Raw genomic sequence first — 17,957 nt, forward strand, 5'->3', positions numbered from 1 at the left:
TGTGTAAACTTAATCAACTTTGGCCGAGTTTATCATGAGGTGTTCGTAAAGTGAAGCAAAAAAAAAAGAGCTCCTTTGTTGCAGTGTTTTCATTAGGGATTGTGTCAGGTTTCCTGGCAACAGCTGCTGCATCAAGTATATGTGAAGCAAGTTTGGGTGAGATCCTCGGAATCAGGGAACCTCAAAAAGATATAATCTCCCAATCATACCATGTTTTGTGTTGAATTTGGTGCTATAGCTTCCAAGTTATTTTGGCGGCTTAAAAAAATAAGCCGCCTCCTTCACAGCTTTTTTCATAAGCAATGAGGCTTCTGAATTAGTTATGTGATAACTAATTTAGAAGGCTCAACAAATTTTGGGAGAGGCTTATTTTTTAAGCTGGGAAAAAACAAATTAATTTTTAAGCCGCACCAAAGAACTGGCACAACCTTTGTAGATTCAAATCATCAAATAGTATTGCAACTTGAAAAAAAGGTTGCTAGTAAAAATCTGATGATGAGCGCTCATCTTATGTTTGTACTACAGAACAAATTCCTCTCGGGCCATTTTGCCTTCCTTTTAAGTATTCCCCCCTCCGTCTTATAATATAAAACACTCTTATATTATGGGACGGAGGGAGTAGATGAGTAAGCTTACCGCTGTTTACGGAATTTTTTTTTCATATTTTTAGGTTATGTGACTGATAGAGAGGCGTCATGGTTGAAGGTTTCATCGCAAAATAGTTAACTGTCAACCATAATATTTGTCAGTCAACTGAAAACAGATTTTGGCGCGCCAGAGGAGGAGATGGGACGCCGCAGCCGGCCATGGCATGAACAACGTGTCGAGTCGGTGCTTCGATGGGTTCGAGTGTGGGCTGGTTGATGGCGACGAAATCATGGCTGTAGAGTAGGATGGCCGAGGGCGACCACAACACAATGAGGGCAGGGCAAGATGGGGGATGTGTGCGCAGCCGGGAGGTACAGGGTTATGTGGGAGAATAACCGCTGGAGGTTCAAGAAAAAGGATGAACCGTTGGATTCCGATCTAACGGTGTAGAGTGAAATGACTGGTTTGGAATCTTTTTCTAGCTGATTGAAGATGGTCCCTAAATCATACTCCTATACTACTAGTGTATATCACCAGATGGAAAGTAGAGAAATCAATCCAAAAATGTGGAAATCTTGAACAAAAATACTACTTACTACTCTAAACTGAAAAATTGACAAGTACAGCAGGTTGAAATTTAAAGACTAGAAAGATGCATGATGAGTAGGGTGAGCAGACGGCGCGAATGGCTGAGGAATGCCGGCCGGCCGTCGCCGGCCGCAGCGCCCACCCCTCGCCCCTCCACGCCTCCTAATCCTCCTCCTCGTTCCCAGCCGCCGTACCGAGCTCCCAATCCCCATCTGCCCTGCCACCACCGTCCTCTGCTTTGGCCATGGTGATGCCCGCCACCTGTTCGACAGATGGCCTTGCGCGCTCTCCGCCTTCTCTCACCGTCGGCTGCCTTCCCAGCGCTGCCCTGGTGCGGCTGCTTAGCGTTCTTTGGGCTCTGCACAAGTTGGAGCGCCTCCATGGATGTCTTTCTGAATTCTGCAGCGCCTGCCTCTGCTTCGGCCAGGCTGCTGCACGCCTTCTGTTCGACCTTTGGTCTTGCGCCGTCCCCGCCTTCTCTCAGCGTTGCTCTGCTCCTCTACTGTAGAATTTGGATGTCTTCCTCCTCCCGTCCTGGGGCGCAGTTCTGACTCCGACCTCCACGCCGCACTCGTCTCTGTTGTTGGCCGACCATCTGGACCTTCCTCAACTGCCCTGTACGTCGTACTTCAATCAAGCGGCAGCAATGAAGGCGCAATGTCGGGGAGATGGTTGTTCGTAGGTGTGCTTTGGTTTCTCCTCGTCTTCCAGGCGGGCCGTGTGCTGCCCCTTGGCTGTGCAGGCTGTTCGAGGAGCTGTATTATGAGATCGCTGCTTCCCTTGGCGAAGCAGCGTCGCTATTATTCTCCATCACCGGTATGTTCTTCAATCCTCTTACTTTTTGTCAGGGAATGCTTTTCATTCAACTTTCAAGTTTAACAGTGTGATGTGCAAGTTTAACATTTTTACAGGGGCATTGTTAGTTCATACTGTATATAGTTAGGCGTAAGCAAAGAACAGCCAAGTTGAAAATAAAATGTACCTGAATCCTCAAGTACAGTTTATTGTATACAGGCTCCTGAAGTACAGTTTATTTTATATAGGCTGAATTATAGTTTACCTTCAGTACAAATATAGATTTGCTACTGCAATAGAATATGATTCGTAACATACATAGCATCCTTTCAACAAAGAAAAAGAAAGCCTTATCTAAAGAAAAACTAGTCGTAGGTCATCATGCACCAGACCAGTAGCGTGTGGGCAATCGATAGGTACGATACGGTTGAAATGCTTCTTCTCCTCAGCCCTGCAGTGCTGAAAATTCTTCTTTGATTGTGATGGCATCAGCGTAGACGTCCTGCATTGCTGGGCGATCTTTAGGTGTCTCCGCAGCGCACAGCAAGCCAAGCTTAGCAAGAGCTGTGATGCAGCCCATTATTCCAGCAGCAATTTGATGATTTTCCTGGTCTGAAGAACTGCCTGCTTCTTCTTCATCTCGGTTCCCATAATAGGGGATGATCATTCTAGGATCTAGAATCTCCCCAATCTTTTCAGGAAATGAATCTTCCACAAATTTGTAGAGGCTCAGGCCATCTTTAAACAACTCATCAGTTGGACGCTTCCCTGTGAGCATCTCTAAGATGATGACTCCATAGCTGTAAACATCACCCTCCGTCGAGATTTTGCTTCCATAGCCATATTCTGCAATACATATATATTCAAACAATTAATTAGCACAAAATATTTGGAGCAGAAGAATCAAAAGGGTTTTCTGGGAAAAAAAAGGAATATATACTACTTGCATATCCAGTAGAGCACATAAGAAATCGTTACCTGGTGCAATGTATCCAACTGATCCTCTTGGCCCCACTAAGCTTGTACAAGTAGAACCATCTATCCCAGAAGAAGAAGAATAACCATGTAGGAACTTAGCCAACCCAAAGTCACCGACACATGCGCCCATGACATCATCCAGAAGGACATTGCTAGGCTTCAGATCACAGTGGACCATAGGAGGCATGCATTGGTTATGGAGGTAATCCAAAGCAGCAGCTATGTCCACTGCTATTGCTATCCTTGAACCCATACACAACGGCCTTTTTGGATGATGCTCGTTGATTAGTGTTGGATAGATCCAACTCTCTAGGTCGCCATTTACCATAAACTCAAGAACAAGAGCTTTGAACTCATTTCCTATCGGGTCACTTGTTGAGCATACGGTGATCACCCTTACAAGATTACGATGACGAGTGTTTCTTAGTGCCTCACATTCAGCAAGGAAGCTCGTTGTTGCTCCAAGTTGATCAAGTTTAAAAACTTTGATAGCAACCGTATGATGTTCTTCAGACTCAATTCTACCTTTGTAGACGGACCCATATTTTCCTGAACCAACCAAGTTGGTCAAAGAAAACCCATTTGTGGCTTTCACTAAATCAGCATATGTGATCTTCTTTAATTCCTTGACAGATGGATGTGCTGCCTGTTTGGCTTTCTTTCTCTTCTTACAAATAATGACTCCAACGCATGATAACAGAACCAAACAAAGAGCAGTAATTGTTACCATCTTCAGAATCTTTGAGGTGTGCAGCTTTTGTTTTGATATCATTGCATTGCAAAGTGGCAACTCTAGCAATGGGCTGCTTGCACATAACTTGTTGTTCCCTTGTATGAACACCTCGCTTGCATTCTGAAACATTCCACCTGGTGGTATTGGTCCCTCGAGGTTGTTGAACGACAAATTGAGAAGTTTCATGGAACTAAATGACTCAAAGAAGGCAGGGATTTCACCGGACAAGTTGTTTTGAGATAGATCCATCACAATGATGCCTCTCAAATTCGTGAAATATTGGGGGATTCTCCCTTGAAAATTGTTCCTCTCCATGTGCAGCGACTCCAAGTGGACGCACTCACCTAGAGTTGAAGGTATTTGTCCAGACAACTGGTTATTGGAAATATTCAATGGGCCGAGATTGACCAAGCTGCCAACCTCCAATGGTATTTCTCCTGAGAGTTTGTTGTGAGATAAGTCCAAACCTTCTGCAAGGTTGGAAAGAGTAAAGAGCTCCTTTGGTAAGCTGCTATCAAAGCTGTTGCAAGAGAGGTTCAGTATGTCCAATTTTTTGCAGTCTCCTAGAGCTCCTGGGATAGGGCCACTCAAATTGTTTTCCTGTAAGTATAGCTCGCTCAATTGGCTGAGACTGCCAATTGATAGTGGAATTTGTCCGGAAAATTTGTTCTGGGATAAGCTTAGGGCAAACAAGTTATGAAGATTTCCAAGTGATTCAGGGATACTTCCACTAAGCAAATTTTTTTCCATGTAAAGACGTTTGATGTTTGTGAGCTGGTCTATCTCTTGTGGTATAGGGCCTGATATTTTATTTGCTGTTAATAACAATACCTCTAAGCTCTTTGAAAGGCCTGCAATGGAACTAGGCAAATCTCCCTGAAGGATGTTTGCATCCAAGAATAATTCCACCAGTTGGGTGCAGTTGGTCAATGAGGTAAAGAAAGACCAATCTCCTGCCTCGAGACGATTCACGCCTAGATCCAGGTAGACTAAGTTGGGAAGTGTCCCGAGAGAAGGCACAACACCATGAAACAAATTATTGCCGAGGTAAATGTGTTCAAGATTTGTTGTGTTGGCTAGTGAAGTGGGGATTCGGCCATGGAATTTGTTCACTCCCATGACCAAAGTTTGGATGGCTGGAAGGGTGTATCCAATGTCAGTTGGAATTTCCCCTGCCAGAATATTGGCACCCATGCCGAGGTATGTGAGTGTTGATATGTTGTAAATAGAGACTGGGACGTTCCCTGACAAGTAGTTGTAACTCAGGTCTAGTACTTGTAGGTTGGTAAGCTTACCAATACTCACTGGGATGCTATCTTGAAAATTATTTCTTGCAAGCATGAGCCAGCAAAGTGAAGAAAAATTCTCTAGAGTAGAAGGTATTGCGCCAACAAGATTATTTGATGCCAAGATAAGATACTGCAACGGTGAGCCAGCAATATTCGGGAAAACAGCAGGTATAAACCCAGTAAAGTTGTTCTTTCCAAGGGACAAGACTTCGAGTGATGTGCTATTAAATAGTGCGGGTGGAATCTCTCCACCAAGCTGATTGTTAGTTAAGACCAAAAGCTGGAGTGAAGAACTGTTAGCTAGGAGAGACGGGATAGGTCCTGTGAGGCTATTGTTGGTGAGATAAACAGAGCGAAGAGAAGAACTATTTCCAAGTGAAAGAGGAATATTGCCTGTGAGAGTATTTCCAGCAAGACTCAAAACTGAAAGGTTGCGAAGTGTCCCGAACCCTTCTGGAATGCCTCCAGTGAGCTTGTTGTCATCCAAGTTCAGCTGCTGCATATTTAAACATTGGCTTAGGTTTGGTGGGATCTCACCTTTTATGAAGTTACTCCCAAGATCAATTACTCGAAGCTGAGAACATGCCGACAAATTGCTTGGGATCATGCCACTAAGGTTGTTTGAGCTAAGATTAAGATACTGCAACCTATTCAGATGGCCAAGTTCAGCCGGGATTGGACCCCAAAGCTGATTGTCTGGGAGGTGGATTCTTGTGAGGAGAGCGAGATTTGCAATGCAAGGAGGTATTTGGCCATCAAGGTGGAGCGACTCGAGGTCCAGTGCAACAACACGAGACTTGTTGCATGTAACACCGGACCAAGTGCAGAACTGCTGGAGGGAATCATCAACCTTCCACGAGGTTGAGAGTGCAGCAGAAGAAGTGCTGAGATGCAGTTTAAGGCAACGAAGGGCTTGAAAGTCGGTGGTAGCATCACCATGGTCGTGGAGAGCTGTGGAACCTACTAACGAGCATGTCAGAAGAGAGGATAGGACAAGGATTAGAGGTAGTGACTGCGAGGAACCGAGTGTTCCCGCATGAGATATATGCTTCCTATCACACATGAGAACTTGTGCTCTACAGCTCTAGTGGACGGATGATACATTGAGATATGGGCTCTCTAGTGTATTTATAGAACGCTGATGGGCAGGACTGCCAATGCTTGTGTATGTGTACATATGAAACACAAGTAGTAGTAGTAGTAGTAGTAGTACTGCAACTACCGATTCCCATTCAAATTGTCAAGTCATCCAAAGACTTTGACTTCATCTTTGAAAGACACGGCCATTCAAATTGTGAAGTCATGCAAAGACTTTGAATTTTTCTTTGAAAGACACAGCCAAGATGATGTGACATCCAGATCAATGAAGAAGCCGGGGAATATACCCGCTTCCACAAATTTCCAGTCAAAGTTCACTTCAAGCTGGAGCTTTAATATATAGATAGATAGGTGCTGATGATTTCCAGTACGCCGGCCAATTTTTGGTTCCATCTTGGTGCTAACTAACTAGGTTTTGCCTTCACAAAGGCAATTCAGGAAGAATAATGTTACCTAGCACTTGTCATTTGATTCAGTTGCTTACCATGCTCATGTTGTTCTTTGTGATCTGCTTCTGCCTGCTTTCGAGCGGTTTGCCGCCGGTCAATCCCGCAGCCGCCAGAGGCGCCGCAACCGCAACCGGCTTGCCCTATACCAGTAAGTATTCATGCTTTATAATGTTTTAACCTTGTAGTACAGGCTTTTTATTTGTTCACAGCCCTGATGTTTTTAACAGGTGAGCAGGACCACTCCCCACGGAGAAACCTTATACTCAACCAACGCGCCTGTATGCCCCAGTGCCCGGCCGGCCCTGTTTCACCCTCTTACGGTAAGTATTCATGTTGTATAAGGTTTTGACATTGTAGTACAGCTTTCTAAACCAAATCGCACTATAGGCGTGCAGTTCTCTGTTTAGTGACAGTAAAGCAGATGCACATAATTACCTCTTTATTTCTTCTTTTCTCTCGTACTTGCAGTCTGATATTATCAAAATCGTAACAGGCCACCCCAAAGGCTCCATACCGACCGCTCCCTGCCGACCACCGATCTGCTGATAGGAATGGTACTGGTTCTAGACTATGGAGCGTGCGAATATATGGATGGCCACTGGTCCAAGGCATCTGTGATTTGGAAAAGCTGGTTTTATTAATGTTTCCATGATCCATTGTATACCAAGTCTTCTGCCTATAAATGGAGCGTTCATCACCATACATCAACCATTTACTTTCTGCAACTGTAGTCTGCTTATCGAGATTATACCTCAAAATTTTAAAGATGATCTTTTTTCAGCAATTGAATATTTGTGTTCTTAATTTGGGATATATTATTTTTAGCGAATGAATATACATGAGCTTGCCATTTCAATTTTATAGGCAGAAATTGAGTGCCATGTACCAGCAAATAAAGCCCAACTCTGCTCCGAAAGCCCAGCAAATAAAGCTTGTCTATTTTGAAGTTTTTCTGAACATTTTATTGCTTCTCAATTATTTTCCTAGCCTGTCTGGACCAACAACATCCAGCAATGATCATTCCCATTTCACTTCATATATAACCTATGGACTAGAAGTTGCAGTTGGATTTTGTTAGAACTGCACGTTTTCAGGTGCGGAAATTTAGCATAAATGGTGTACAAAATTTTATGATTTTTCTTCTTCTGAAAATTAGCAGAACTATGAAAAAATAATAATCAAAGGGAGTACAATCTTCTATATCTAAATATCTATCCTCCACTAACCTATTTCTCTCAACATGCGAGCATGTCACCTCAACATGCAACATCCATTGAAAAAGATGCACCTCAAAATACAACCATGCATACGAAAAAGTCCATCCCAACATGCAAACATGCATGAGAATTTCCATTCTATCGAGTGCGGCGATTTGGCTCCCGGGCTCATCTGAGCCCGGGCCAAATGAAAAAATAGAAAAAAAATTCAAAAAATTCCAAAAACAAATCGGGTGGTAGATAATTAGGTGCGTGAGGTTCGCTGCAAAATGCAACTCGTTTGGACATTTGAGCAAGTCTGTGCAAAAAAGACAAAATCGGGGTCTGTGAAAAAGTTTACTGTTCACAAACTGTTTTGACCCGATTTGTCTTTTTTGCCGAGGCCTACTCAGATGTCCAAATGGGTTTAATTTTGGAGCGGACCTCATGCATCAACTTATCTACCACCCGAATTTTTTTTGGATTTTTTTGAATTTTTCTAGTATTTTTTTTGAATTTTTTGCTTATCAGGTGCAGATGAGCCCGGGCTCCAGGATGAATTATCCCATTCTATTATGCTATTTATATCTAATACATATACTACTAATATACAATAATTAAACATAATAAATCATATGGATTTCAGTTTTTGTTCTCATATTATTACTCCAAATATTCATGTTGGATGTAACCAAATTTTATTAGAATATATAAAGAGTCCACAACAACATGCGGGTATAATCTAGTAATGATAACATGCTGTGGCATGTGTGTTCCTCATGCCATCTAAAATTCGCAATAGTAAGCATTATATTATGTGTTATCTTTTAGCAATAACCCTGCTTGTGTGCATCTAAGTATTGCTAGACGTCCGACATTTTCTGTATGATGGTTGTCTGACCCTAATCAACAACAGTGAGATCACGTCGCTACATCAAAACGAAATGCAGGATCAGCTTGTCGTAGGTAAAAACTTCGTACGCAAATCAATTCCAATGTAAGAATTTGTAGTGTTTACAATTAGCTGAGAAGGGTGAGCTGGTGGACAACGATTGTAAAGCTTTGTCCATAAATTTACTGTGTTAAAAAAGAAGAGCGAGGCAGGAATTACAAATGGAAATAGAGAAGGAAAGTACTAATAAAAGAACACTGTGTCAGATGTGGAGGGACCATTCGTTTGTTCTTTGAGGTAATATTCGTTTGGCAAGAGAAGAAATCTTCTCATTTTATTTTCTCCCCTTCAACTCACCAAAATCATTAATAACATCTGTGAGCGAATGTGGGCATCGTATTTCTTTTATATAAAATGTGGTTTTTACGGACGCATAATATCACACTGAGAGGAAACAAAGACAGCGAAATTAAACACACTCGACCTCTGCATGACTAATATGGGGGCAGTTGTAAGGCAAACACACAACTTGTATATTTTTCCTCCATAAAGCATGAAACAAAGAGGTAAAAGAATATCATTTTTTATTTTCATCAAATAGAGTTCATATACAATTTGCGGGTAAACAATGCGAGCATGATATCTAATCTAACTAGATGATACCTCGCGCTTTGTTGTCGAGGTTAAAATAATTTTTTGATGAGATTTGATATGAAACATAAATATTTGGATTAATAATATGAGAAATGAAACATAAATTATATATATATGATTTATTGTACTTGGTTATTTTATTGTTGTAAACTATTTATTGAATATATAGCAGAATAGAATGAAACGACTGAAAAGAATTCATGCATATTTGCATGTTGAGGTGGCATGTCTACTGAGCTGGAATGCTTGCATGTTAAGAGAAATATGTTAGTAGAGATCATTTCTTTGATATATTCGATATGGAAGGGTTTACTATCTGCAAGGTCCAGTATGGGACAACACGGGGAAAGGAGAGACAAAGGCATGTGCAAATCATGACAGCTTGTGTATTCCTCCATAACATGACCGTAGAGAATGAGAGGGACAATTAGGTGTATTATGTGTACCACTACGTGGGCCGAAGCATCACACCATGTAGGAACATGACCCGGCTTCAGACATTTCTTGAAGTGTACTAGAGGATTAAAAATCGGGGTTCACATGAGCGACTTTGTGAAGATCTTTTAGCGTCAGTGGTAGCTACATGGATAATACTTTCATTTTGCTTGTTCATGTTTCATTTGGGTCATTGGTTGCATTTGGACCGTATTTTATGTTTGAGTTGGAAATTATGGATTTAAAGTATAATATTATGTAGTTGTGTAATGTCGAAACATTGATACAAGATTGGAGTTAAATAGAGGTTGTGCACACACATAGGAGAAATAGAATAGACAAGGTTATAAAGGCTGCAACTTTAGGGAATCTGGAAAAAATTACAGGGCTCCAAAACATTTGGAATAGTTTTAAAGGGTCATTTAAGCATTTTAAAGCCTCCCTTTTTAGGGAATCACCTAAAGTTGATCTAATATGACAATAAGGGTAGCGAGCTTTGGTGTCCGGTATAGAGTTTCTATTCTATTATGTCAACATCGACCAATAATGCATAGAAATACTCTTGAAAATTCTAATATGACAACAAAGGTATCGAGACTTATCATGGACAAAGTTTCATATTCTATAGGGTCAAGATCGACCAATAATGCATTGTATTGATTGCGTGCAAGTATAACAAAAAACGAGTCAAAGATATAACCACTAACCGAGGTGGTAATGTGACCAATAATGCATGTAAGTAATAGTTTGTTATAGTGATTGTCCGTAAGAATAATAAAAAAGTACACGCTCTCACGGATTTTACAAAAGCACAACGTGGATGTTGAGACTTTCTATCCTAGACAAAGCTTTATATTCTATTCAGTCAACATCGGCCATTAATGTGTATCAAGTTGTATTTCATGCAAGTATAACCAAAAAAAGAGTCAAGAGGTAACTACTACTGATTCATGGAAATAATAGCTAGTTGTATGTATTTCCTACTAGAATAATAATCTAGGATATCGAGACTTTGTAACTTGGACAAAGTTTTCTACTATCATATTCAGTCAACATCGACAATTAATGTACATATCAAGTTGTATTGATCAAATGCAAGTATAAAAAAAACGAGTCTAAGATTTGTTGGTATCCCTAGCCCATCAGGGTTCAAGTCCTGGTGATTTATTTCAAGATTTCCGGCGATGCAATTTCAGTGGGAGCACACGTTTCCGTCGACGACGAGGTGCCTATGATGACTTCGTAAATCTCAAGATGATATGTCGGCTCAGTCTCTCGAAGATGCTCACAGGGATAGAGTGTGCGTGTGTTTGTTCATAGGGGTGAGTGGATGCGCGTATGTATGAGCGCTTGTGTTTGTACTATGTTAAAAAAAGATGTAACCACCGGTGTCCGTTAGTGTGTTGTGACCATAAAATGCATGTAAATATCAGCTAGCTACACTGATTGCCTACAAGAATAAAAAAAGTGAAAATTTTAAGAATCTAATATGACAACAGGGTATAGAGACTTGGTATACGGGACAAAACTTTATATCCTATTCTGTCAACTTTGAACATTAATGTATACGTAGATCAAGTTGTATTTGATTAAATGCAAGTAAAACAAAAAACATGTCAAGATGTACCTCCCAGCTACAATGATTGCCTACAGGAATTAAAATAAGGCATGTTATTGAAAAACGAACTCCAACCTTAGGCACTTAATTCCTGTAGGACGCCTAACGATAGGTATCACGACTTATAGGCACGCATGGATTGGGCTAAAAGCAAGTATAATAAGATGATGTAAGTGAGCTACGAGGTTTTAAATATTGTATTTTTAGTAGGTTGAAGGAGAGATAAGAGAAGCGGGCTACAGACTAATAGCCGGTTGTAGCACATTCTCCATGAGACTTTGTGAGAGAGTGAGATGGGCCATAGTAGTACGTATTTATTGAAGTACATGATAACTGTAAGGTTGATTATAAATGACGTGACAACATCACATAGGCAGCAGTTGCTCTAAGTGAAAAGCAGCAATTAATCTCTCTCTCTAATAAATGATTGCGCTTGCACCAGTGCAAGGAGATTTTCCTGGGTGTTAATTGGAGCATGCATGCGTAACTAATTTCCTAGGTACTTCCTCCGTACCGGTGTATAAGTTATTTGTGTAGTTCTAGGTCATCGATTTGAGAAATTAAATATGTGTTATATGTGATGAAAAGTATACCACGAGATTTCTACATGGATGTAATTTCTAAATATATATTTTTGTCATATATAATACATATTTAGATAATTAAATTATGGACCTAGAACTACACAAATGACTTATACATCGGGACAGAGGTAGTACTACACAAAGAACGCCTTCACCTACGCATGGTAGTTTCCTCTTTTTTTGGTTCCATTAATCATGGTAATTAAAGGGAAATTAATCATAGGAGTTAATTTTTTTGGGTGTTGATTCACAATTTTCACGGACAAAATAATCGCTTCGGGAGAACGAGCACTAGTAGAAAACAGGGCTTTGGTTGAAGCCAGGAAGACGGCTTTAATCCCGGATCACTCATGAACCGGGACCAAAAGGTGCATCGGTCCCGGTTTGTGAGGCCAGGGCGTCGGCCGGGCCTCGGGGGCCATTGGTCCCGGTTCGTGTGACCGCTTTGGTCCTGGTTCTAGACACGAACCAGGACCAATAGGCCTCGCTTCTGTCCGCTCCTGGCTCAACACCTTTGGTCCCAGTTGTTGGCTGGAACCGGGACCAAAGGTGGTGCTTTAATCCCAGTTTTAGCCACAAACCAGAACTAAAGAAAAGCCTATATATACTCCCGCCCCTGTCCGAACAGAGCCACTGCTCTATTTTTTGGCCTGGAGAGGAGAGGTTTGTGGTGCTCTAGCTCACCTCCTATATATACACATGAGGTGTTCGATGAAATGCCCGAGCCACACTTGAGCTTTCTCCTCTCAAACTCCTTGTCCAAGCTCAATTTTCCTCAAGATTTGTCTAGGTTTGCCGGTCCGCCATGTCCCGTCCTCGTCCTCACCGTCGTCAATCGCCCGCGCCGATCTCGTCGCCGGCACCATCGTGGTGAGCCTCTTGTTCTTATCTTCTTTGTAAAAGAAAAAAAATTCTTACTTGTACGTTCTTGATAGATACTTCTATAATTTTCTTAATTTTATTATTGTTTGCTATTATATAGTGCGATGGTTTTGGTATCCACCCATGTCGGCTCTCGTCCTGTCTATGATTCGAATGTGGTATATTATCTTTTTATAACTATTTGTTTCATTTAGTGTTTATGACAATTATGCCGACCAGCGTGACATAGATGTTTTTATCTAGGAGGTATGTGAATCGGAAATTCCAACCGACATAGAACTTCTTGTCGAGAAGTTAAATTTAGTTGAAAAAAAAACGAGTATTTGAAAGAAATATTGAAAAGAATTAAAGAAGAGAAGTTGAAACAGGAGTTGTATGTTGCCGATGTTGTCGATGATCATAAGATCCAGATGGACGCAATGCGCTTGAAGATTAGAAAGATTAGAAATTCTGCCATTGATAATGAGGCTTGGTATCATTATGCTGTTGGATCAATTGTTACCTTAGTTGCGATAATTTAATGTATGTTTTAATTAGATGCTCTAGCTAGAGAGATATATGTTGTTCTATGAGAACTATGTATGAACTTTATGTATTTATTTTTTCAGTAATAAAATGTGATCATTATAGTACTTCGGTTTTAATGCGATGATGTATTAATTTGGTCATCACTTCTCTATTCATGATGTTCTGTAATGGTTTTTGACATACTTAATTATATGTAATGCACGCATATAAACCGGCAATGGATGTACGGTAACAGACACACCTCCGAGTACATTAAGGGCGCGCATAATTTTCTCAAAGTGGCTGAGGCAAACAAGCAGAATGTTTTTATGTGTTGTCCATGGCCTATCTGTGGGAATACGAAGTCTTACTCTTCGTCAAAAACCCTTCACGTCCACCTGCTTGAGAAGGGTTTCATGCCACACTATAATATTTGGACCAAGCACGGAGAAAGAGGGGTTATGATGGAAGATAACGAAGAAGAAGAGTATGATGACAACTATGGGCCCCCTGAATACGGTGATACTGCAACGGGGGAAGCTGAAGATCAACATGAACCAGAAGATGTGCCCGATGATGATCTTCGCCGGGTCATTGTTGATGCACAGAGAGAATGCGAGACTGAAAAGGAGAAGTTAAAGTTCGATCGCATGTTAGAGGATCACAAAAAACCGTTGTACCCAAATTGCGAAGATGGCAACACAAAGCTCGGTACCACACTGGAAATGCTGGAATGGAAGGCAGAGAATGGTGTATCTGACAAGCGATTTGAGAAGCTACTGAAAATAATGAAGAAGAAGCTTCCAAAGGATAACGAATTGCCTGACAGTACGTACGGAGCAAAGAAGGTTCTCTGCCCTCTAGGATTAGAGGTACAGAGGATACATGCATGCCCTGATGACTGCATCCTGTACCGTGGTGAGTATGAGGAATTGAACGCATGCCCGGTTGGCGGTGCATTGCGGTATAAGATCTGACAAGATGACCGTGGTGATGTTGAGGGCGAGCGCCCCAGAAAGAGGTTTCCTGCCAAGGTGATGTTGTATGATCCTATAATACCATGGCTGAAACGTCTGTTCAGAAACAAAGAGCATGCCAAGTTGATGCGATGGCACAAAGAAGACCGTAAGAAAGACGGAAAGTTGAGAGCACGCGCTGACGGGTCGCAGTGGAGAAAAATCAAGAGAAGGTGGCGGGACTTTGCAGGTGATGCAAGGAACGTATGGTTTGGTTTAAGCGCGGATGGCATTAATCCTTTTGGGAAGCAGAGCAGCAATCATTGCACCTGGCCCATCACTCTATGTATCTATAACCTTCCTCCTTGGTTGTGCATGAAGCGGAAGTTCATTATGATGCCAGTGCTCGTCCAAGGCCCTAAGCAACCCGGCAACGACACTGATGTGTACCTAAGGCCATTAGTTGAAGAACTTTTACAGCTGTGGAATGGAGAAGGTGTACGTATGTGGGATCAGCACAAACAGGAGGAATTTGACCTGCATGCATTGCTGTTTGTAACCATCAATGATTGGCCTGCTCTCAGTAACCTTTCAGGACAAACAAACAAGGGATACCACGCATGCACGCACTGTTTAGATGACACCAAAAGTATATATTTGGACAAATGCAGGAAGAATGTGTACCTGGGGCATCGTCGATTTCTTACGACCAACCATCAATGTCGAAAGAAAGGCAAGCATTTCAAAGGCGAGGCAGATCACCGGAAGAAGCTCGCCGTCCGTACTGGTGCTCACATACTTGCGATGGTCAATGATTTACAAGTAATCTTTGGAAAGGGTCATGGCGGACTATCTGTTCCGAATGACGCTGAGGGACGCGCACCCATGTGGAAGAAGAAACCTATATTTTGGGACCTACCTTATTGGAAATACCTAGAGGTCCGCTCTGCAATCGACGTGATGCACGTGACGAAGAATTTTTGCGTGACCTGCTAGGCTTCTTGGGCGTGTATGGGAAGTCAAAAGATACACCGGAGGCACGGGAGGACCAGCAACGTGTGCAGGAAAAAGACGGCATGCCTCCAAAGCAGTAGGTTGGTCCTGCCAGCTACGCTCTTACCAAAGAAGAGAAGGAAATCTTCTTTGAATGCCTGCTTAGTATGAAGGTCCCGTCTAGCTTCTCGTCGAATATAAAGGGAATAATAAATATGGCAGGGAAAAATTTTCAGAACCTAAAGTCTCATGACTGCCACTCTTCCTCAATATCAGTGATTATGACGCAACTGCTTCCGATTGCGTTGAGGGGGCTTCTACCGAAAAATGTTCGATTAGCCATTGTGAAGCTATGTTCATTCCTCAATGCAATCTCTCAGAAGGTGATCAATCCAGAAATCCTACCAAGGTTAAGGAGTGTTCTGGCGCAATATCTTGTTAGTTTCGAGTTGGTGTTCCCACCATCCTTCTTCAGTATCATGACACACGTCCTAGTTCATCTAGTCGACGAGATTTCCATTCTGGGCCATGTATTCCTACACAATATGTTCCCCTTTGAGAGGTTCATGGGAGTCTTAAAGAAATATGTTCGTAACCGTGCTAGGCCAGAAGGAAGCATCTCCACGGGCCATCAAACAGAGGAGGTCATTGGGTTTTGTGTTGACTTCATTCCTGACCTTAAGAAGATTGGTCTCCCTCAATCGCGGTATGAAGGGAGACTGACTGGAAAAGGCACGCTAGGAGCAGACTCAATAATATGTAGGGATGGGCATTCTTCGTCTCAAGCACACTACACAGTTCTACAGAATTCTACCTTGGTGACCCCGTATGTCAATGAAAACAAGAATATTCTGTGCTCCAAACACCCGGAGCAATGTGACGACTGGATTACATGTGAACACATCAGGACTTTCAGCAGTTGGTTGCAAACACGTCTCATGGGTGACAACACTGTCTGATGAGCTGTACTCGTTGGCTAGGGGACCGTCTTCGACTGTATTGACTTACAAAGGGTATGAGATAAATGGGAATACATTTTACATGATCGCCCAAGATCAAAAGAGCACCAACCAAAACAGTGGTGTCCGCTTTGATGCAGCAACCAAGAGGGAAAATGACACATATTATGGTTACATAGTGGACATATGGAAACTTGACTATGGACAAGATTTTAAGGTCCCTTTGTTTTAGTGCAAATGGGGCAATCTGTCAGGAGGCGGGGTACAGGTAGACCCATAGTACGGAATGACAACAGTGGATCTGAACAATCTTGGGTACACAGACGAATCATTCATCCTAGCCAATGATGTGGCACAAGTTTTCTATGTGAAAGACATGTCTACCCGAGACAAAGGAAAGATAAGGAAGCACTGGTACGCGTCGGTCCTAAACAAACGGTTTTAACCCCTTTCCGCGGCGATATTCGGAACTGTCGCCAAGTGAGTGTGGGCGATAGGGGGGGTCCTTCCCACACGACACAAAAACCGTTGGGGATATGCCCTCCTGGCACACACGCTCGGCAAAATGAGGTCGTGTGCGACCGGCGAGCACTCAAATACAGAAATACATATAGTAGTGCTAAAAAAATACAATTATACAGGTAAAATCATTTTCGGTTGTAAGTACATCCCACAGAGTCAGTCACCACTAAACGTTTCCGTACGTATATACATCCCACACAGTCATTACAAGGAAAATGTTTGCGCAAGGTGGCGTAACGCAAACAGTTTTGAAGAGAATGTCGTGTGTGATTGTTCATTGATCCAACACGGTTTATTCCTAGAAACTGTGTGCGTTGCCCGAGGTCATCGCCCACGGTGGTTTCTCATTAACCGTTTGCAATAGGAAAACCCAATTAGCCGCCTAATTACCCTATTATTAATAATCCATTTACTAATCTAATTGACATTCATATTAAGCACATAATATATTCCATTTCCATATTAAGGAAGCATGATTTCATAATTGAAATACATCAGAGTACAACACCTAGAACCTTTCGAAATTAGCATCATAGTCGGTACATAGAGAGATGCATCTCATCTGGAAAACTGCTAAAGCGGAAGGCGAATATTGAGCCTTCATTCATGTTGAAGGTCTTTGCAACTTTAGGCTAGTGCATGTGGATGATTGACCATCCATCCTTCGACCTCTTCAGGAACACTTCAATATTGAACCATGGGTGTTGTATGAAAACTTTCCTCGCCTCCTGACCACAGAGGTGGTTTGAGAGGTAATCATCAGTCAAGCCTGAAAACAAGGATGTGCATAAATATCTTCTCTATATTGGAAATGGGGCAAATGAATACAAAAAGGCAAGGTATAGTAGTTAGTACCATCTTGTAAACCTCAGTGTTTCCCATTGTTTCCCTGCAACACATATAATGTAGTTAGTCTTCAGGTTAGGTAAGTATTCGCATGCTATCAGTAAAATATGTTGATGATAAATAAGCACATTGCAGATTCATCAGATTAATTCAAGACACATGGAAAACCCATTTATCCAAACCAAGCATGATTAAGAACTAGGAAATATAGCACTTGTATATGTTTGTCATGTATTAAGTGCAGCCAAATTTGATTTACTCCTCACAATAACAGAATGCAGCCACAACAATTGAACATCGCATTGCAGAATTGAACCAAGCAGTTAACTAAACACTACAACAAATGAGCCAAACCTTAACTGAGCACCACATTGCACAATATAACATACTCCTAA

General features: G+C 41.8%; 1 protein-coding gene across 1 annotated transcript; it reads right to left on the bottom strand.

Moving 5' to 3' along the window:
- Window positions 1-2,200: 2,200 nt before the first annotated feature.
- On the bottom strand, window positions 2,201-6,034 carry LOC123056196 (probable LRR receptor-like serine/threonine-protein kinase At3g47570). The gene is made up of 2 exons (XM_044479889.1): window positions 2,950-6,034; window positions 2,201-2,817 (listed from the first exon to the last, which is right to left on the bottom strand). The coding sequence occupies exons 1-2, from the start codon at window positions 6,032-6,034 to the stop codon at window positions 2,417-2,419; spliced, it is 3,486 nt and encodes a 1,161-aa protein (XP_044335824.1). The 3' UTR covers window positions 2,201-2,416.
- Window positions 6,035-17,957: the final 11,923 nt, after the last annotated feature.

This window comes from Triticum aestivum, chromosome 2D (assembly GCF_018294505.1).
Source record: "Triticum aestivum cultivar Chinese Spring chromosome 2D, IWGSC CS RefSeq v2.1, whole genome shotgun sequence".
Classification (NCBI taxonomy): domain Eukaryota; kingdom Viridiplantae; phylum Streptophyta; class Magnoliopsida; order Poales; family Poaceae; genus Triticum; species Triticum aestivum.

Excerpts from the sequence above, each read along its gene's own strand:
- LOC123056196 (XM_044479889.1), bottom strand. The coding sequence starts at position 6,034 with ATGTGTGATAGGAAGCATATATCTCATGCGGGAACACTCGGTTCCTCG. Across the intron at positions 2,818-2,949 it reads AGTTGGATACATTGCACCAG|AATATGGCTATGGAAGCAAA; the intron begins GTAACGATTTCT and ends TATGTATTGCAG.